This window comes from Suncus etruscus, chromosome 2 (genome assembly GCF_024139225.1).
Source record: "Suncus etruscus isolate mSunEtr1 chromosome 2, mSunEtr1.pri.cur, whole genome shotgun sequence".
NCBI classification, from domain to species: domain Eukaryota; kingdom Metazoa; phylum Chordata; class Mammalia; order Eulipotyphla; family Soricidae; genus Suncus; species Suncus etruscus.
In genome coordinates, this window is record NC_064849.1 from 21,348,346 (window position 1) to 21,370,786 (window position 22,441).

The window sequence follows — 22,441 nt, forward strand, 5'->3', positions numbered from 1 at the left end:
ATGAAGCTTCTTTCTTGGGTCAGAACCCTCCACTCCTAGAACCCATTCTTCCAAGCCATCTCCTCCCCAGTCTTCGGGTCCCCAACAGAGCGGGCTAGCAGGCCTCGTTTTGGGGGCGCGGCGGCAAAGTGTGTGTATGTGTGTGTGTGTGTGTGTGTGTGTGTGTGTGTGTGTGTTTAGGGGGGGGACTGCGAGGCTGGGGCGCGGGCCCCGGGCATGCTCAGAGCGCGCAGGTCCGGGCGCGGCGGCGGCGGCGGCGGGGGCGGAGGCGGGAGCGGCGGCGGCCGCTGTGCGCTCGCGGGCCCGGGCGGAGCTGCGCAGTCCCCGCTGCTGCTGCCAGGACCGCCGCGCGCCGCCGTGCCCACAAGTTGCCGGCTGCCGAGCGCCGCGCCGGGCCGCCTCCTCCTGCGCCTGAGCCCCCCCAGAGTCACCCCCGGCGGGGTCAGGGTGGCCGGGCTCCGGACGCACCTCCTCTCCGGCGGGCAGCTCCCCCAGATGTAAAGAGGCACCGCAGCCTTTTGCTCCCCACGGCGCGAGCCACTGAATTTCACCACAACCCGTTCGCCTGTGCCCAACCAAAACCCCAGGGCTGGAAGATGTGGCAGCCGGCCACCGAGCGCCTGCAGGTAAAGGGGGCACCCCGGGGGAGATCGGGGGGCCAGTCCGGAGGAGGAGAAGGAGGAGGAGCAGTCCGGAGAGGGCCCAGCGGTTGCCTCTGCCTCTGGCCCCCACTTGCAAGGATTTGCCCAAAGCGGTCATGTCAGATGCTGGGATAGGAAGGCGATGCTATGCCGGGACATCATCATCACCCAGCTTCTTCTCTAGGGCATCCGCGGGGGCGCTGGGTGGTTGGAATGGACCAAGCGCATCGCCTCTGGCGTTGCAACTTTTGGCTTCGAGTTTAGGTGTATGTGTGTGTGTGTGTGTGTTTGTATGTTTTCTGTATGTGTGCGCGCAGAATGTGGGACTTGAAGAATTTAGCTTGCATTCGGTTCATTCTCTTAGCTTGCATTCTGATTTGACTGCTCTGGGGTTAAGGTTCTTGCTTGCATCCAGATTCTTACTGTCTTCCCCCGCACCCCTTATTTTGTCTCCAGGAAAGACAAAAAAAATAAATAAAGATTTTTTGTTGTTGTTGTTGTTGAAAGGATCCATTTGCCAGCATAATGGGAAATATCAAGCTTAGTTTGGCTCGTTCATGGTATGCTACTTAAAAAAAAATTCTCCTCTCCCCTCCCAGGGTGTTGGCGCTCTCTCTTCTTCTCTCCCCTTTCCCTCCTTAACCCAAGCTCCCCCCAAATTTTTGACAATTCAAAGTGAAGTTCAGCCAGGATTAGTTTATACACTGGGCCACCCCATCAAAAGTTTTCTCCGCTGCCATTTACCTAACCGCCAAACTGTCTTTAATTTTGAATCTGAAAGGAAGGGGACTGAAAAGAGGGTTGAAGGGAGAAGGGACATTTTTCCCTCCGAGTTGCTTCTGGCAAAGGGGCACTAGGGGACCCCGGAATCGCCCTGATTGCTAGCTTTGATGATTTGTCATTTGCTTCGAAATGCTGTCTAGAGGCAAGACAGATACTTTGCCAGATAAAATCCTCGGAATCCTGCAGCGAAACTTCTGGCCAGCTCGCAGCCACATTGTTTCAGAGTAAACTTTGATTAAGTGTTTAAGTGGTGAAATACAGCACATCAGAGGCGGAGTACCTCAGAAGACAGAGGTCCGGTGCTAGAAGTCCTGCTTGGCCCTGGCTGGTTCTCAATGAAAACCCCGGGGCTCCTTCAGAGGCTGGCCAGGACCCCCTCTGAGCTCTGGAGTTCTTAGACTGAGACTTAAGCATTGAGCAGAAACAGATGGCCCAGAGCCCCTCTACATGACTCCCCAAGCTTGAGATTCTTGGTGGCAGTGGCAGCAGTGGTGGTGGTGGTGGTGTAGTCCTGTTGCAGCCTAACAAGCTAGGTGAATGCTGTGAACCTTAAAAGGAAAGGAGAAAAGAAAAACCTTTTAGGCTTGGAGAACCTGAGTAGGTGAATAGCCACCCAGCCTTCTCGGGTCCCCTTTAGAGAAAACCTTCATTAGCTTTGGGCTCTGATCCACTGGCTGGAGGTATGGCCAGTCCTTCAGGTAGCCGTGCCAGTTAACAGTGATGCACTAGCTTGAGTTTTCAGTGCAAGCAAGGCGTGGACTCTGTTTTGAAGGAGGGGGTCACTGAGACTGAGTGGAGGGTTAACCAACCAAGGGAGAAGGGTAGGAGATGAATGTAGGATTCCTTGAGTCTACTTTTATAACCTCATATTCTGTGCTTCTGAATAGTGGGTGAATTAAAGATATATGAATGTGTGTGTGTGTGTGTGTGTGTGTGTGTGTGTGTGTGTGAAAGTTCTTTCTACCAGCTTGTTTTATCCAGGAACTGCTGTGAGCTGTAGGGCACATAACCCTTGGTAGGAAATAGCTCTTGGCTTGCATTCCTCCTAGTGCTTACAGCTCCTTGCCATAGGGTTCCCCCTAGCTCTTTGGTGAAATGTATACATGTGCCTTTAACCCAAGTCTGCTTTTATTACATTTGCATTGGCAAGGATTTTCCTTCTTTTTTTTTTTCTCACTTAAGGCTTTCTTTTGAAAGAGCTTGGGTTTGGGGCTTTCTGAAGCTCATTGGTTCAGTATTCAGCATACTTCATTAGCTCAGTGTTCAGTTGAACATTGAAATCTATACCTGGTCCTTGCTGATCAGTTTTATATTCTTCATGTTTAAATTAGAGTCAACAGACAGTTTGCTGTTCAGACGCATCTCCAGCCCCTGAGGATACAAGTGAGCCAAATAGGAGAAAAGACTTCTTTACATTCACAGCTTCTTCCCAAAAAGCAGTGCCACTGGCTCTTAAGACCCTTCAATGTGTATGTTTACTCTTTGCTCTGAGGGAGGAAGTTGTTGAGGGTGAAGTGCTGAGTGAGCTGCTTGTAATAATATTTTATTTACATTCCTTGTGGTTATCTTCTCATGTTGTCTGCTGCCTCGACTCTCCCTCCCATTTGACCCCCAATGTTTCACAAACCTCGAGGTACCACGATATAGATACAGGAATGTTTCTTTGGTGAAAGGCATCCCTGACTATGTTGGTGTCTCTGGCCAGGGAACTGACCATGGAAGTCATATCCAAGGGGATGTAATTGATGATTTCTGCTTTTAAGTGAAGTCCAGGCCCCACCTTTTTTACATGAATCATTTTAACCTTCTCATACAACCTCATTTTTTATATTAATTTTTAATGCATATATGTAATTTAAATGAGCTGGATTTAAAAAAACAGCAACCGACAACCTACTTCCAGGGAGGGTCCAGAGCTTCCTAATAGGACTTAAGAGTCAATCTATTATACAAATACCAAGAAACAAAAGACGCTGGGGAAGGAAAGAATGACAGTGATTTTAATGGATTTTATTAGTTCATCGTAGGTGGTACCTATTCAAAGGCTCTGTGGCCTTGGGAGAACTTTGCTCAGGCCAGACATTCTCCCTCTCACTAATTTGTGTCCACCAAGCCCAGCTCACTGAGAGATGCATCTTTGATCAGTCCTCGAGCTCATTAAGGCTGCCTGGCCCTTGGTTGCCAACCAAGATGCTGGCACTTTCCTGATCTGAAGTGTTGCTGTCTGACCCAAATCCAGTTCAGTCAAAGCGACCTGTTACCCTGAGCAGGGCTGAGCTGGGTAATTTCTCATTCAGTCACACAGACCGAAGCAACTTCATCTGCTGCCTTGCATGTTAAAACTTTGGTTGTAGCTCTCACTCCATTCCTGGCGGGGAGCTTCTGCCCTTGTTGAAATAAAAGGGGGATCAAATGAAATGTGAAGATTTAAGTGACCATCTCAGCTTTTACCAATGAATAAGTGCATATGAGTTTTCCCTTTTTACCTCCTTGTGGAGAAGGCTTTTCTGACTTGGAAAAATTCAGCAGAATGACACATTTTTAGAGAGATAGATTTGAAGCAGTCTTTTTTTTTTTGAGAAGCCAAGGGACTTCTCAAAAGAAAAAAGGCTCAAAGACTCAGTTTTGCCCTCCCTTATTTTTGGACATACAGTTGCAATTTCTTTTGCTTTTTTACAGTTTACAATTTTCCCATTTTCTTGGTTATTAGACTGAGTGGATGTAGGATCCAGACAGAGAGAGTGCAAGTAGGGGTGTAGACACACTTGACAGTTTCGAGTATGCATTCCCCAGAGCAGATGTCTTCAGTAAGGTCCCAAGTGCATTTTCTGGAGACTGGGGAAGGAGGAGAGCAGGAGAAATATGAATGGGAACTGAAGTGTAAGCAAAGAAGACATTCTTGCCAGTGGGAAATGGGGCACTAACAATGAACTGGAAATCAATTTTAACAAACTCTGAATGTGGCATCTACACATAACCATCTTCACTAGATCTCTTCGCTCACACTTCCAGCTACCTCATTTGCCTTTCTTCCCTGAGATGAAAATTTCTCTATGGCAGATTCAGAAAAGACAGAGATTTACCCAGAAAGTGGGCATATATACACATATGTGCATAAAATTTCAATATATCTGTATATTTCAATTAAGGTAGCAGTTATTTTCATCATTGCCTGCAGTTTGGAGGTATAGGTTCATGCCTCTTCAATGTAGTTAATCCACCATAAATACCTCCAGGGTACCAGTTTCCCTCTATCACAGTACATTGACCTTCTCTTCTGCCCTTTTCTTCCCATTCTTATACCATTTGTGGTCAAAATCTAAAGATTTGTTTTCGTTGTGTTGTATCCTCCCTTCCTTGGCTTCTCTTTACTCCACCTATAAGGGAGATCAGACTGTGTTTGTCTTTCTCTTCCAGACTTCTCTCACTGAACAGAACCCCCTTCAGTTTCATCGAAGGCCAAAGTTGATATACAACTGAGTAGTGTTTCATTCTGTGTGTATGCAATATAGCTGCCTGATCCACTCACCCTTGAACATGAGTGTTGTTTTCTGCTCTTGGTGATGGTACACAGTGCTTGTTTTTCAGGGAACATAAAATGATAGGAACTAACTCTACTAGACTTTCAGGAAGTCTGGAGAACAAACATCTCAACTATTTCCCATTGCCCTGTATTTTCTGATTTTTTTTTTTTTTGTGCTCTTGGGATAGACACATGAAGGTGGACTTTCTGGGATCTTATGGTAGATATCTAATGGATATCTAATGGATGGTATGGGGAATATATTTATATAATTTTGAATGTTTCTTGTTATGTTTGCTTTTGACTTAGTGGGGGCAGGCATAATTGGCCGTACTGTACTTGGGGATCAGTGTAGTCTCAGGGATGAAACTTAGGGCTGCTGAATGCAAAACATGAGGCATTGCTTTGTAAAAGTATGAAGTGTCTTTTTCTACTTTCCATAGATACTGACCCAGCAGTGTAGGATTCTTATATCTCTACCAATATTTCTAGTTTCACTGTATGTTCTGAACAGTGGTCCCTGAGGCTTGCTCAAAAAGAACGCTTTCCTCTTTCTTAGTGAAGGAATGTAATTGCCCCGTAGTAATCATGAGCCTTCCATGTTTGGATGTTTAATTCTCTTGGGTGAGTATAAGCTCTGTTGCCTTTTAGCTGAAACCCACAAATGCCATTTAAGAGCCCTTTTGACTGGCATAGATGGTGTTTATCCAAACAGGAGTCTTTGCAAACTGGTCATCATATCTGCATGTGATCCTCAGACCAGAATTGGGGGCTGGACAGGCAACAGAATAGGGGAGAATTCCAAAACAATCGTTAAGGAAAGTGTATAGCTCCTTTTACAGTGCCAGAGGTCATGCTGGTTTTTGCAGTTCTTTTCATTACTCATGAATACAAGAGTTAGAAACTTAGAGTTATCATTAGTTTGAGGCCAAAGTCTCTGATGTGAAATCCTAGCTTATATTGTGGGTCTCTCTCTGATTTTGTCATCAAAGTGTCTCCCAAGCATCTTGCCAAATATCCGTCTGCCTGCTGGTTACCCATTACCTCAGGGGCCTGTTTCATGCAGATACCTGGAGTGTTACACAACTTGTGCATTTTGTTTAATGTTCCAGCCTTGCTCTCTTCTCCCCTCTGCCCTCCACACTGACTCCATTCTATCATATAAACGAGTTCTGCAAATGTGATCCCAGAAGAGTCAGTCCAGCACTGCCCCACGGCTCTGTACTTCAGCCTCTTCCAATCACAGTGGATCAGGGACTTGTTAGTGGTCAGCAAATAAAACTAGACCAGAGACACTCAGTGCCTGCCGCATGTCGTGCCCAGCCCCCCCTGGGCACCAATCTGAACGGAGGCTTTGTAGAAGGAGGGCAAAGGGAAATAGTTGAGATGTTTGTTCTCCAAGTCTCCTGAAAGTCTAGTGGAGTTAGTTCCTATCATTTTATATTCCTTGAAAAACAAGCTTTGATCCTTAAGGTTCCCGTGAACAAAGCAACAAGTATTCATCAGGTCTAAACCCCCAGGACAAGAACTGGAAAAGGATGGTGCCAAGAAAAAAGAAAGAGACTTTCCTGGTGCCACTGGCATATTTCAAAGCTCCATAGTTCCACCTAGTTCTTTCACTTGGTGCTGATACTCTGGGGCCCCACATCTTTCTTTTGGCTGGAGGGCCTGGCCTACACATTCTTCCCTTCTTGGCTGTGACTTTGCTTTGATAAGTGAGGTGTCAATGTGGAAAATGATGGCATCTCCTTCTATTTGTCACAGCTTGTATGTTCATTGTGTATTTTTTTTAAATATTTTTTTTTTAATTTTGGGCCACACCCAGTGACGCTCAGGAGTTACTCTTGGCTATGTGCTCAGAAATTGCTCCTGGCTTGGGGGACCCTATGGGAAGCCGGGGGATCAAATCACGGTCTGTCCTAGGTCAGACACATGCAAGGCAAATGACTTACTGCTGCACCACTGTTCCGGCCAACATTTGTGTATTCTTAATTGTGTGATGGTCTTCCTAATGACCTTGGTTCCTGAGGGACTTCAGAGCTAATCCTGATCTCCATGTCTTAGGGTTATGGGTTATTTCTCCAAAAGGTATAGTGAGGTTATGCAGACATAAGGGAGCTCTCAATTCAAGGAGTGACATCTATTCAAATAGAGGTTCCAAGAGAAGATATGGGAAAGGAAAGTATGTAAAAGCAGTGGCAGAGAACTGCCACAGTTGAGTTCTGGCAACAACTGGCCATAAACTGGAAGATCTACAGAAGGCATCTTCTTAGAACTACCAGAAGGAGCATGGCCCTGCCCACACACACTTCTGGAATTTTCCATCCTCCAGAAAAATAAAAGAAGAAAACCTGTGGTTTAAAGCTACCATCTCTCCTAATTTCCTCAAGAAGGAAAATGGATGAAGCCATGCATGCTTCCACTGTCTTGGCATTGTATTTCTCTTGGCCTTGCTGGGCCTAGTCTACACTCCTACCTATCGTTATGGCATCCTCTTATACTGAGCATAAATTTATTTGCTGAGTGTACTTGGAAAAGATAAAAAGAGACATCGGAGAACAACTAGACTGCTGTTTCTCTCTGATGCACAGACTTCTGGTCGACCTCCTAAGGAAAGGCTGCAGGTCTGTGGTGAGAGCTGGTTTGGAAGGCAGAGCTTCTGGAAAGTGTTTCTAGATGGCAGGATTACTGGAATCAGGGGCTGGGCCATGAATGTTTAATAGAGACAAATCACTGGGACCCCTTTTCAGATAGGCAGAGGCCAATGGAGAGCCAGAATTTTCTTCTATATATCTTAGGGTCTCAGCATAGTCCAGGTATCTATGCAATGCAGGTTTATGGGCCTTCCTAAGTCACAAAAAGGATATTATGATGATTGTTTCTAGAATCCATTTGAAGCTGTTCTCTAGGATAGTCTTTAAGAAGGCCTCTGCTTTCTGGTATATGGCAGAAACTTAAATTTTTTTTAAATTTTTTCAATATTAACACTTATTTCTATTTTAAAATACTAAACTTAAAGAAAGACTTAAATATTTTATTCTTTTAAAATGAATGAATTCCCCTAAGCTTAAAGTTATTAACACCCTTACCAGACCTTAGCTTTTTTTTAAAAAAAAATACACTAACCCACTATCCATGTCAACTCCAATCACCAGTGCTCCTATCCGTCCAACCCCCTATTCTCCTACCTGCTACCTTGGCAGGCACATTAACATTCTTTGGTTTCAGCTTAGCTCTCATGTTGGGGAGTCTGTACTTTGGATGTATAGCTATACGACTCTAACATAACTCCGGTGTAACTGAAGCCCAGATCCCTGTTGCCCCATTACCTTTTTTCTCATCTTCCTTCTCACCTTGATTACTTTTATTCTCTGTTTTTTTTTCCTGCCTAGGCTCTGGGGTCAAGGGTCATCTGGACTTCTCCCTTTTACTCTATCTTCAGTGGGAACTTTAGTTGTGTTTTCATTTTTGTACTTGGGATCTGTGAATATTATCTAAACCAAGAGCCTGTTCTATGCTGGCCCTCACAGCAAATCAATGTCACTAGATGCCCTGTTCCTTTCCTGCTCAATGTCTGCTTTTATAAGATGCTACCATGGTACCAATATTCTAGTCCTGAGGAGGTTGAGGGCCTATAATAGAAGCAATGCCCTTTTAGTTACCTTTACTTATAGTGAAGAGTCTCTCAAATTTGTAAAGGCTATTTTATTTTGCCTTATAGTCTCTTCTTCAGCAGCAAAAGATGTGTGCATGCTTCTCTCTGTGTATGTGTATGTATGTGTTTGTGTAGGAGCCAAGAGGGAGAGGAAGGATCCCTGTTGTCATCCTTCTGTGGAATAGAGTCTTTTTGATCCTTTCAGGATGCAGCTTTCCTGACACTTCCTTTGTAATTGTGGGTGTCAGGTAAACACAGACTCTGGAGCCCATTCTGCCAACCACATGTTTTGATATCTTATTGGCAGAAAGGCCTGCTATTCCTCGGGTATGCAAGTTGTTACTCCTGCGGGAGAATCACTAATTACTTTCTTAGACACCTGGGGATGATTCTGGTGATTTAAGCTGAGGATCTGACCATTGCATTGAGCATCATGTTTTTCTTTTTGGGGGGGGGGTGGAGGGCACATCTGGAAGTGTTCAGGGATTACTCCTGACTCTGCACTCAGAAATCCTTTCTGGCAGGCTTCGGGGACCATATGGGATGGAACATTGGGGATTGAACCCAGGTTGATCCCAGGTCAGTTGTGTGCAAGGCGAACACCTACCCACTACTGCTATTGCTCCTACCCCATTGTTTAATTATTTTTAAGATTTTTGTTTTGTTTTGTTTTTGGGTCACTCCCAACAGTGCTCAGAAGTTACTCCTGGTTCTGTGCTCAGAAATCACTCCTGACAGGCTCAGGGGACCATATGGGATGCTGGGAACTGAACCAGTATCTGTCCTGTGTTGGCTGCCTGCAAGGCAAACTCCTTACTGCTGTGCTATTGCTCTGACCTGAACATCAGTTTTTGGTAGGTGTTTCTTCACTGCCTTGTGCTGCATTATGATGCCAGCAGCAGAAGTTTATAATCTCACAGATGAGAAGAAGGCTGAAAACCAGTAGCATGGTGCTGGTTCTGATGGTTGGGACTGAATCTATTCTCTGTCTCCCTCCTGGTTTCCGAGAGGTTATATGTGTGTGTGAGGTTGGAGCAGGGTGATGTGACTATCAATCTTAAACATCTCTTGGCATGTGCAAGCATCATTCCAATTTTCTGTTTACTTGTTTTGTTTTAGCGATATACCCAGCTATGCTCAGGGCTTTAAACCTCTCTCTGTATTCAGGGATCCCTCCTCGTGATGCAAGGGAACCAAAATATGTACCAAGGACTGAACTCAGATTGACCATATGAATAACAAGCACACTGTACTGATGTTCTGGTCCTTAGTATTACTCTACTTTTTGCCTGGACTTCCATGTAAGTCTCTTGGTCTAGATCCCTCTCGACTTGATAAGAAGTCACTTTGGTTCATGCCCCTCCCCACAATTCAGTGCAACATCATCGGGTGTCATTTTATCTGCAGTTACCCCCAGTACTTTGAAATAATGCACTTCTGCACTCCTGGGCATTGGGCCCACCATATCCAAATCATGAGGAGAAGCAGTTTTCTGCCCATAATGGATCTGGTTCTTTTGAGTATCTGCCATTTGTCGGTCTGTTTCTCTCTCTTCTTAACTCACCAAGTATAAAAGGCAAGGAGAATTTTTTCTGAGGAGGGGTACAGATTTAAATTGGAGTGGCCCTAGGGATATACCCCAGGAACACGAAAACAAAATACCAAAATACGCTCTGCACTCCTACATTGAAGAAAGCACTATTTACAATAGGCAGAATCTAGAAACAACCCATGTGCCGACAACAGATGTGTGTCAAATAAACCATGGTATATCTACACAATGGGCTACTATGCAAACGTTAGGAAAAATGAGGTCATGAAATTTGTTTATATATAGATGGACATGGAGACTATTATGCTGAATAAAATGAATCAGAGGGAAAGGAATAGACATAGAATAATCTCACTCAAAACTAGAGATAAGAAACACAAGAGATAGTATGATAAAAATACCCAGAGACAATAGAGTCAAAGACCAGGAGGTCCAGAAAGCTCTCCACAAAGTGCAATGAGTGTAGATAGAGTAGAAAAAGGTCTACTAGGTCAAAAAAAAAAAAAAAAAGGTCTACTAGGTCAACTGTCCATTAACAATAGTGCAAATCATAGTGTCAAGAAGGAAAGAGATGAGAGAGAGAGAAAGAGAGAGTAATAGAAAGAGAGAGAGAAGCAATTTGCCTGCCCTAGAGAGCATGGCAGGGGTTGGAGTGTGGGGGTGGGAGGGAAATGGGAGACATCAGTGAGGTGGGAAGGCTGCACTGGAGAAGGATGATTTACATTGTATGACTGAAACCCAACAATGAACAATTCTGTAACTACCATGCTTAAATAAAGCAATTAAAATAAATAATTAAATTGGAGTGACACTTCAGCTACTTGACTTGGCTATTGTTTCGCCTTTGATCTGCCTTCAAAATGACAAAATTGAATCCATTTTGGTGAACTAGATAAATTCATTTCAATGTGTCTAAAGAAGAGGATCTCCTTTCCCTCCTTCTCAGTTACACCCAGGAAGGAAACTCCTGGAATCTGTGTGTTAGCTATATTTCCATCATTTATCTGAGTTTTACAAGACACAGATATAGACACATAATTAGTCTTTTCACACGCATCTCAATAGAAGAGTCACGCATTGTATAAATGTAAACTTATGTAAATATAAATTACAGTGCTTTATATGTAATGTTATATATAAATGTATAAAAACATTGTATTTTTTTTGCTTCATCATGTTTCATAAATATCTTCTGCTCAGTACATGGTGCTTCAGCTTTTTCTTCGAGTTTATACATGGAATTCATGTTGGAGTTGGTTCATAATTTATTTAGTCCTTCCTCTTCAGGGGAACTTGGGTCATGTCCATGATCTTCTTTTGTTTTCCTTTGTAAATAATCTCAGTATCTGGACATAGCCTTTTCTCCTTTGCTTCCATTTCTCCAGACTGAGCTGCCAAAATAGAAATTTTGGATTCAAAGGGCATGCATGCTCTAAATTTTAGCAGCTGTCAATGAGGACCCTTTTTTCCAAAAATTTATATGATTTTGACAAGAGTTCAAAAAGGATAGTTTTCTGGAGAAAAAATAGTCTTTTCAACAATGTAATTCTGGAACAGTTGGATATCCATATGTAAAACAACATAAATACCTTCAGTAACAACTCCCAAACTTTCTAACTTCATAAATACCATGTGCAAAAATTCACTCCAAATGTCTGCTGGGCCCAGAGAGATAGTACAGAGGTGAAGGCATTTGCTTTACAAGTGGCTTCATTGTTTTAAACACAAGCAGATGCTTTGGACAGAGAAGTTGTGTGGACTGAAAAGCATGTAGCTTCAACAGTTGTAAGGAAAATATCACTTTAAACCAATATGAGCTTTCTTTTATAACTTTAGGATAGACACGATTCAAAAGAGCCTGACTGTACTAAGTGAAAGTGAGGCTGTAGAGAAATCAGGCCTCCTTCCATTGCTCTCAGGAGTTGAAAGATTGGGAAGCTGGTTAGTGATTGTCTGAGGTCTGAATGGGAAGCTATGATTTAAATGAGCTTGATGAATATGTTCAGTATCTTGATTCTGGTAATGGTTTCATAGATTCATATATATGTCAATGTTAACAAATCTTGTGATTTATTTACTGTATTTTCATAAAACTGATTTTCAGGTGTCAGTGAAATATCCATTGTATACCAGCCACTCACTAGGTATTGGTGACATGGAACATGACGTAGTTTCTTCACTCCCTGTGAAAATTCTCTGTTGCTTTTATTTGAACGATGAAGAATGTGGGTCAGAATGAGAGAAATGAACATTAGATTTTTCTTAGCATTCCTTACCAGTCTTTTAAAACATGTCTTTGTATAATTCTGAAAGTGAAACGGTTTCCACCAACCTCAGTTCACCTGTCCACCTGAATGCAGTTGGTTTGATGAACAGGAGGAAACAACTGTTGGCAGAATGGAAAGTTAAAATTCATACCTTGCTTCTCTTTACTCTTTTAGGTGGGAACCTTTCTCATTTAGAATCCCAGTGCTTTGGTCTCCCCTCTTTCTAATGTGTGGGCGTTGCAACGAACTTATTATACCTTGACCCTGCCTAGCCTGATTCATGACCTTTTATTGTACTCCAAGTTCTGGAGACCAGATTTGGCTGATAAACATGTAAATTTCCATGATTGTAGTTCTGGGATGGTTGCTTGGCCTTTCTTCCTCCAGTGGTAGAAAGCACAAAGAAACTTTATCATACAAAACTGCTTGGTAGTTCTTAACTCTAGTTGTTGAATGTAATAGGCCTAACCAACAATGGATGTGGATTTCTGTGTTTTGAGGTCACATGTGGCCATGCGGCGGGATACAATGCCAGTACACAGTGGAACCTGTGTTGTGCTGGGAATTCACCTTGGGCCTGCAACATGATGCAAAACATGGGCATTTGCGTTTGAAAACATCGTCTAGCTTTGTATCTGGATTTCTTATTAAAAAAATTATTTTTTTCCTCCGGAATTGCCAACAGAAACATTTAGAAAGGATATTATGGTTTTTTCAAGACTCTCAAGCTTTTGTACAAAGTTATTGACATGAAACAACTCATGGAACTAACTGGAATCGAGTTGAATACCTTTTTTCCCATAAGGAGGAAAGTTTCTATTTCTTTTAAAGTAAAGTATGGGCAAAGGAGAATTTGTTCTATAATTATATAGGAACGACTTGTGGCCTTCTTTCAGTTGTGTTGAGGTGATAGGGATTCATAATTTAGAGTAATAGCAGGTAGGTAAAATCACTGCCTCCAAGTAGGACAAGGAAAATGCTAGACTTAGGACCATGGACCTCCTACATGAAGAAAATCCAAGTATAACTTTGAACATCTCTCCCAAATAAATTTTTAATAGCTTACTATTGACATTCCCAATAATAACTGAATAACACACATATTATATGTGCTATGCATTATATACTGTATCCTTATAATAGACTCAGATAAAGATAAAAATGCTATATAAATCATTAAGAGGAGAAAATACAGGAGAGAGCATGCAAAGCTATCTTGCATGCAGAAAAACAGCGGTTCAAATGCCGGCATCCCATATGGTTCCCGAGCCTGCCAGGAGCGATTTCTGAGCGTAGAGCCAGGAGTAATTCCTGAGCGCTGCTGGGTGTGACCCAAAAATTAAAAAAAAAAAAGAAGAGAACATATATTTGAAGAACAGTATTTATCAGTGTTGTAAGTTTATGTCTTGTTTACAAGAAAGTCTGCACATTCGTGGAGCCATGTAGTTCAAACCTGTGTTGTTCTGGGTCAATGCTTTTCATGTTGGTAGTGAAAGAAATGAAATAGATTTTGATGAGGCATAGCAGATGGGCTAGAGAAGGTCAACACGAAGGCCAAATGGAGGAGTATTAAAATATATTTTAGTTCACTGCATAGTCTTCACACTATTTTCAGGTAATAGTAGGCTAAATTTTTTTAAAGCTTCTCATAATGGTTGTATCCCAGGATTCTTTTCCATTTTCATGGTTTTTGGGCCATCTAGTAGTGCTCAAGGGCTTCTCCTGGCTCTATACTCAGGAATTACTCCTAGGAAGTTCAAGGGACAATATGGGATGCAAGGTGTTGAGCCTAGGATGACTACATGCAAAGCAAGAGTCTTGCCCTCTCTCCTGCCTCACATCCCAGGTTTATACAGAGTATTTGCACTAAAATTGTGAATATTTTATGAAATATGGTCTGTATCCCAAAATTGTCACAGAAGATGAGTGTAGCATCTTGGTACCAGCTTTACATCTGTCAGTGAAGTAAACAGCCCAGAATTGGTTGTGATGGTGGTTTCATGGCAGTTCAGGCCACTGATGTCCTAGCAAAGAACTCAGATGCCTCACCTTGCTCAGTGGTGCTGGGCTTAGGCTGGGGGTTCTTAGTACATAGGAGAAACCATAATTTCAGAGGAAAATTGTATGAGCCTTGTGCCTTCAGGGAAGAGTTGACAGAAGGTGAAGTGTAGTTTATAATTGAAGTGGATTTTAACTTTTCCTTCATAGATGATCAGCCTCCAGTGTGCCAATCAGATGCCAATTCAGGGTATAAGCATGGAAAAACATTGGTAATGAAGAGACTGGAGTGGTAGCACAATGGTAGGGCATTTTCCTTGCACGTGGCTGACCCAGGACAGACATAGGTTTGAACCCCGGCATCCCACATGGTCCCTCGAGCCAGAAGCGATTTCTGAGTGCAGAGCCAGGAATAATCAACCCCTGAGCCTCTTTGTGTGGCCCCCCAATTAAACAAAAAAATGGTAGTGGAGGCAACACATTTAAAATGGAAAGACTTACTAGGGCCAAAGAGATAGTACTGGAGCAAAGTACTACTTTGCATGCTGCTGATCTGGTTTTATTCCCTGCACCATGTATGGCTTCTCAAGTCATGCTGAATACAGAAACTAAAAATAAGTTTTGGACACAACTGGGTGTGCCTCTAAAAAAACACCTGAAATCAAATAGTGAAAGAATTATAAACCTGATTACCAACGGAAGGGAGAGGAAGAAGAGGAATGAAGATCAGACTAGAGATGATTCAGGGGTAGTGCTAGAGGGAAATAAACATCAGTGGTCGCTTACAGCACCTATTTGCATCAGTACCACAAGCTTTAACTCCATGTTTCATAAACCATAATAAAATATCAGAATAAATGAATATATCTTTATCTCTAATGTCACTTTATCTTTAATCTTTATCCTTATCTTTTGAATATCTTCTCTACTTCTAATCTCTCTCTCTCTCTGTGTATTTTACTCTCACTCTCTCTGTCTCTAATCTCCATCTATCCCTGCAACTGTCTACCTACATTATCTATGCCTAGATTTCTGTTATCTAGATTTCTACTATAGAGCCTTCACTGATATTTCCCATCTTTTCTGGAGCAAAGGTCCCATCACTTCTCCTTCCTTCACAGCTGTGCCTTCATTGAATTGAACTCTGTCAGTCTCCACCATTGGTGAGATCCTGATGATTTTTGAGCTAGAAATAAGGGATTTATTCAGTATGTAGCTTGAGCTCTAAAATTATGCATTAGACTTCTTACCCTGACCCTGCCTTCTTGGTTCCTAAAAGCACAGGCACTGTTATCCTGGTTCCCAGTTTTCTGTCATACTTCTGACTTAGTCTAATGATAGGTTTGAAACAGTTGCCTGTTTTTCTTTCTTGGGCCCCCTTAATTAAAGTTTATGAATTTGATTAATCACTGGCCTAGATATCATTGTGTACTGTATCCAGAATTCGATCAGAAGCATTATCTATCAGTATCTCTCTCCTATCTAATATAATCCATTCTGATATACCATTGCTAAAGAACCTTTATATTGTTTTATTTATTTTGGGAGCCATCCCAGTGCTAAGGGCTAACTCCTAAATCTCTGCTCAGAAAAACACTCCTGGCCGGGCTTGGGAGAATCCCTATGGGATGCTAGGGCTCAAATCTGCATTGCTTATATGCAAGGCAAGTGCCTTCCCCATTGTACTGTCATTCTGTCCTCTACAGCATCTTTTAAAACCAGAAATTATATGAAATTTATGCTGCAATAGTGAAATACAATGTTGGAATACTGACTGCCTGAAACAACTGACTGCCTGAATACATCTGTAAACCACAGTGTTTAAATAAAAGAGAAATAGATACTGACTGCAGGAAACAGCAATTCTAAGAACAGGAGATTCTTGCCATTTCTCAGTATTTTTAATACCCTTACATGCTTTGTAAGTGGTAGGCCTGTGTTTGATTCTCAGCACCATATGGTCTCTGAACACTTCAGGGAATGGCTGCCAAGCACCTCCAGGATCAATATCCTCAACCTAAATAACAACAAAAAATATCCTAGTTTATCTAAAGGATCAGAAAATACATTTATATTAGATGCTTATATAAATCTGTAAAAGTGAACTTTTGTTAGGAAGGAAAAGAATTGACACACTTTTATTTTTTAATTTAAACACAATGGTTACAAGATTGTTTATACTAAAGTTTTTTCCTCACATGTTCATGATTGAGTTACAGTCGTACAATATACAACAACCTTCACCAGTGCATATTTCCCACCACCAATGTCAACAGTTTCTCTTTCAGCCTCCCTCGTGACTTCTGCCCTCCCAACCAATATCCCTGCCTGCCTCTGGGGAAAGCATTTTACCTTTTTCTCACTCTTTCTCTCTTGCTATCTCTTTTTATTCTCTTTTTTGACATTGCAGCTTGCAATACTGCTAATGAAGATATGCCATGAATGTCCATTTCATAGTAGACCCTTCTCTACTCTAACTGCACTCTTCGCTCTTTGTGCCAAGCTTCCTAACATGGATTGATCCTCCTAATCCTCATGTCTATTGTTTTTGGATATCATCCCCACACTGTCTTTTATTTTCCTCATATCCCACAGATGAGTGAGATTATTCCATGTTTACCCCTTTCCCTTTGAATAATACTTTCCATGTACATTCATGTATAAGCAAAATTCATGACTTCATTTTTCCTAATGGCTGTATAGTATTCTCATTGCATAGATATGCCACAGTTTCTTTAGCCACTTATCTGTTGTCAGCACTGGGTTGCTTCCAGATTCTGGCTATTGAAAATAGTGCTGCAATGAACATAAGAGTACAGAGGGCAATTTTGTATTGTATTCTTAAGTTCCTAGAGTTTATCCTTAGGAGTGGTATTGCTGGATTATTAGGAATCTCAATTTCCAGTTTTTTAAAGGAATATCCATATTATTTTTCAGAAAGGCTGGACTAGACAGCATTCCCATCAGCAGTGAATGAGAGCTCCTTTCTCCCCACATCCATGGCAGCACTGATTGTTCTTGTTATTTGTGATGTGTGCCATTCTCTGTGGTGACATGCTTTTTCAATTAAAAATGGAACTACCATTGCCAATAAACTGAAAATCAAGTGCCATTCCTGTCCGGATGGGAGAGATTTCCTTGTAACTGAAACCCCAGAATAAGACAAATTACTATTACTTACCTTAAATCTTTTAGCTCTGAGCTTCCTAGTAACCTCAATAAGAAGAGAAACAGGATACATGATTTAGCTCTCAGCATCTGTGTTTCAACTAAATTGGAAACCCAATATTGTTCAAATTTGAAGACTCAAGAAATTTTAGTGTGATTCTTTCAAAAGGAGATTGGAATACAAGCTGATGCTAATTGGAGTGTTTGCCAGTGTTATCTTTAAGAGTGGAAAAAACAATTAACTAATAATGCTGAAATTGTTTATATGGAAGTAGAACTGGACATCTGAGGGATTTTCTGCTTTGGCTTCATTTTCATTTTCTGGAAGTAGCACCCTGATTTCAGTTTTGAGAACCATTCTTTATTGGTTGGAAAACTCTGGTTTAGGGGGTTGCCATCCATTAACAATCTTTCTATTGACTCCTGGGTCAGTGTGGGTCTCAAAGGTCTAACTTATTCCAACATCATTCCTCAATTGCATCTGGCCCCTTTGAATTGGACAAACTCTATCACTTATTTGGGACTCGACCCAGTCCTTTCTTTCTAAAAGCAAGCATTATTCTAATCACTGCCTTTCAGCTGAGCCTTTGTTGGCACCCATTACTTAAAAAATGATTGCTATAGGAGCCAGAGTGATAGTGCAGTGGTAGGGCATTTGCCTTGCACACGCTGACCCAGGATGGACCTTGTTTCTATCCTCCTGCATCCCATATGGTTCCCCACCCCCCCAGAGCCAGGAGCTATTTCTGAACACATAGCCAGGAGTAACCCCCCAACGCTACAGGTGTGGTCCAAAAAAAAAAAAAAAAAGATTGCTATATAGGTAGATTTTCCTTGTAATCATGAATCTTTAGCCTGTCAGTTCTGTCTCATGAAAATCTGTGGATCATGTGTGGAAAAGAGTGAAAGACTCAAGCATGAAGTATCTCCAAGGTTTAAACCCAAGCCCTCAAGGGGCACACATGGTCTGAAGATTGAGCAGACTTTCCTTAAGGAAAAGAAAACAGTGCTGGCTTCATGAAAGGATGAAGAAGTAACACAAATATATTTTTGCCTTGAACTTCCTTTCTTACTGGCCTTTTGTAAGTACTATTGAACAAAAATAATTCCAAGTATCGCATAGTCTGGGCCCAGGAGCTACCATCACCTGATTCATCGTGGGAGAAAGATTTTGGTCCAAGTTCATAAGGGTGGAGCTCTGCTATTGGCATCTTCTAGAAAGCTGAAGGTTTTTCTAACTTGGAGACTGCACTTACCTTCCTGCCAAGTCTCTGGACTTAAAAAAAAAAAAAAAAGCAGAGTGTCATTTTAAATAATGATGCTCTGAGTGCTCCAAAACAAATAAAGTCATTTTGGTCCACACTGGATCTTTGTCTCCTTGTCTCAGAGTCTGGGGTGGATATGGTGTCAGGGATGCAAACAGCTGTTTTGGCTAAAACAGCCCCAAACACATGGTCTTGTTAGGCTGTATGTGAGTCTGGATTCTTGAGACATGTCAGTAGTTGTTGGTTTAAAAAAATAGTGCATAACTCCATAAGTTCACTCTAGGACAGTGTGGATTCTGGAACCCCCAAAGTGAAATACCTCCAACTTTGGCAATTCTGATTAGACTAGAGAAAAATCTTTTCCTCCTCTTTGTCTTCAGGATCTGCGAAAGTATGTCTGGCATTGTTTAGCTGGAGTCTCCTCCTCCTTCTCTAGCCCACCTTTTTTTTTCTCTCTTTGTGTTTCTTGCTTTATAGAAAATGAATGAATGGCTCTGCACAAGTGCAAATTTGAGAGTGTTGTACAACTGAAGGATATTTAAATGAATATTCCCTCTCTGGGAATCTCCTCTTGGGGAGATGGAAATTTTATTTAAATATTTGTGTATAAACCTCAACCACTATCTGTTTTAGGATTTTGCCAACCTGAATGATACAGCTCGGTGGTTTTCTGGAAAGGGTCTAGAGAATGAAAAATATAGATTCTAAAAAGTTCACTAATTGTTTGCAGAGTTGATGGTGACTTGCACCAGCTCCATAATGAGCTCTTCACTTTCTAGGCCAAAGAGCTGGCATTCTTCTTCATAACATAATTTAATCTCCTTGTTGGACAGAGGTTAACTTGTGGGTTATGTGTGTGTGCCCTGAACAGATTAGATGTGTGCTGGCAGGATTACTAGGAACAGGCAGTCAAACAAACTTGGAGGACTTTATTTCCTGGAAATAAAGCTTTATTTTCAGGGAGCTCAATTGTGAAGTAGCTCTGCTTTTGGGGCCCCCCTCTACACTTTCTCCCATCCTTGACTTTTTTCCCTTGTTTTTCTCTCTCCTCCCTCCTTTTATTTTCTTGCATGCAAGTTCTTGCCCTTCCTCAATTTCTTTGAACTTTAAGTTGAATTTTCAGACATTTTTAAAAAGTTCTTCCCACCAATCCTTTCTCCCAGCTATTTTTTCCAGCAACTTGAGGCTATAATTGGTGGGATAGAAGTCAGAACTGAATTGGCAAAAACAAAATGAGGTTTCATTTCATAGCTAATGTTTTTAGAGACTCCCTCCATCTTTCTGATCTCCCTTTCTTATTTGATTTGTGATTAATAGAGCATTATCTCTACATTGCGTGCTCGTTAAAATGTATTTCATGACTTGTGGCTGAAGAGAATAAATGAATATTTCTTTGATCCAAAGATTGGATGAAGTCCTTGTATTGTTGACTTCTTCTTATAATGCATTGTAATGTTTTTTTCTTGGAATTTAATAGAACCTATTTTTTGTTATATTAAGGCACTAATGCTGTTTGTCTCTTTTTAACATTTAGATTTCAGTCCTTAGCCCCTTTAAAAAGTTTAATTTTGAAGCTGTTAATGCTATAGGTTAACAATAATAAAATGTGATATAAAACAAGTCACTTTTCATAGCTTGCAATTCTTGGGCATCTCAAACTAGGAAAAATTTTTATGTGTAGCATAGAAATCCCATAATTATTAACAGTTTTAAAAAGCTTAACATTATAATTAGTTGCAAAAGCCTCCTTCAGAAATTTAAAGCAAGACTAAGGTTGGTCAAAACAAAAGGCAAAGTTACACTTGCTCTACAGCTCTTGTCCTTGAGGATTCAGCATACTGGCAGTGGAATAAAGTCCCTGCTATTGTACTTAAGGATGAGTATTTCTTGAACTTTGGTCTTGAGACTCATGAAGAGACACAGAATTGTTTAATGACTGTTGTGTGTGCTACATATTTCTTAGAGTGCAAGAGAACATAACTAGACATCAGTTGCTTTTAAATATTTTCGTGTTTTATTGAATGAAATATTTATTTAAATGAATTGGGAGTCTTATATTGCTTATGGAAGCTCAATACCAATATAACAATACATCTTTAAGATGTGTATTCCTAAATATACAAGTAGCCTCCTCCACCACTTGTTTTATTCGAATACCTTTTCTTTTTTTTTTTTTTTTTTTTTTGGTTTTTGGGCCACACCCGGTGACGCTCAGGGGTTACTCCTGGCTATGTGCTCAGAAGTTGCTCCTGGCTTGGGGGACCATATGGGACACCGGGGATCGAACCGTGGTCCGTCCTAGGCTAGCGCTGGCAAGGCAGGCACCTTACCTCTAGCGCCACCGCCCGGCCCCACTTTCTTTTTAACCCAGTTTTATTTATTTGTTCTATTTCAATATATACATTTTTTTCTCTATCTTTACCATTTTTGGTGCTGCTTGGTACAAAAAGCCTTGACTGGAATAAAAACTCAGAACAAAACCAGACGACAGAAATTGTATGTGCAGCCTGTCATCCTTACCCAGAATAGCACCAGCAACACAGTATGACACCATACATTTTTGTATGGGCACAGTAAAAAAAGGGGGAAACCATAGACACAGAAACAAGATCTTATCTTCTAGGAATAAGAACTCACTTTTTTTTTTTTTTTTTTTTTTTTTTTTGGTTTTTGGGCCACACCCGGTGACGCTCAGGGGTTACTCCTGGCTATGCGCTCAGAAGTCGCTCCTGGCTTGGGGGACCATATGGGACGCCGGGGGATCGAACCGCGGTCCGTCTCCTAGGCTAGCGCAGGTAAGGCAGGCACCTTACCTCGAGCGCCACCGCCCGGCCCCGTAAGAACTCACTTTTTATAGCAGAAGGGTGCCTCCCATCCTGAACATGTGTCATGTGGATACAACCGGTCCCCAGGAGATTGGACAGTGTTAGTCCAATCCGAAACCCCAGATCCCCGACGTAGATATGATACAGCTCCGGGCAACATCACCAGGAACTAAGCTCCACTGGGAGATTTGTAACACTACTCTGGCACCAACTTGGGCCAGTGTTGATATGTCAACAAGGAAAGGAAAACTTGACCTAAGACCAGGCTCTCCTATCACATCACCTAACACTAAATGGAAATCAGAAGAGATATCGTCCTTTGAACTGTGAAAAATAAGAGCACCAACAACAGGAGTTGATCCCATGATGGTATGCTTCAAGGATGGAGAAACCCTGACTCTCTTAGGCCACAGGAATTCCCTTTCTTCCCCAATGCTTACTGTGCCTATGCAAAAAAAAAAAAAAAAGTGGGGGCAGAACGTAGGATGGGACTTTTGGAATCTGTCCCCTTTTATCAGGAAATGGACTCTCTTTCTCAACTTAGCAGTTCTGATATCACAGGGACAAGGGTGCAGGTGCTGTGGCTTAGGAGAGTGGATTTATGTATTTATTTTATTTTTTTTTTGTACCTAGCAGTATTCCGAGGTTACTCCTGAATCTGTACTCATTAATCACTCCTGGTGGGTTTGGGTGATCATATGAGATGCCAGGGCTCAAACCCGGCATCTCAAGTTGCCCACATGTGAAGCATGTACCCTACCCAA

At 41.8% G+C, this 22,441-nt stretch overlaps 1 protein-coding gene across 1 annotated transcript in view; it reads left to right on the forward strand.

Moving 5' to 3' along the window:
* The first annotated feature begins 548 nt into the window (after positions 1-548).
* The window catches only part of PID1 (phosphotyrosine interaction domain containing 1), a 273,650-nt gene continuing 251,757 nt past the window's right edge, over positions 549-22,441 (forward strand). Inside the window, exon 1 of the mRNA XM_049769338.1 lies at positions 549-626. Coding sequence (XP_049625295.1) covers positions 597-626 — 30 coding nt within the window. The 5' untranslated portion in view covers positions 549-596. The remainder of the gene's footprint in view (positions 627-22,441) is intronic.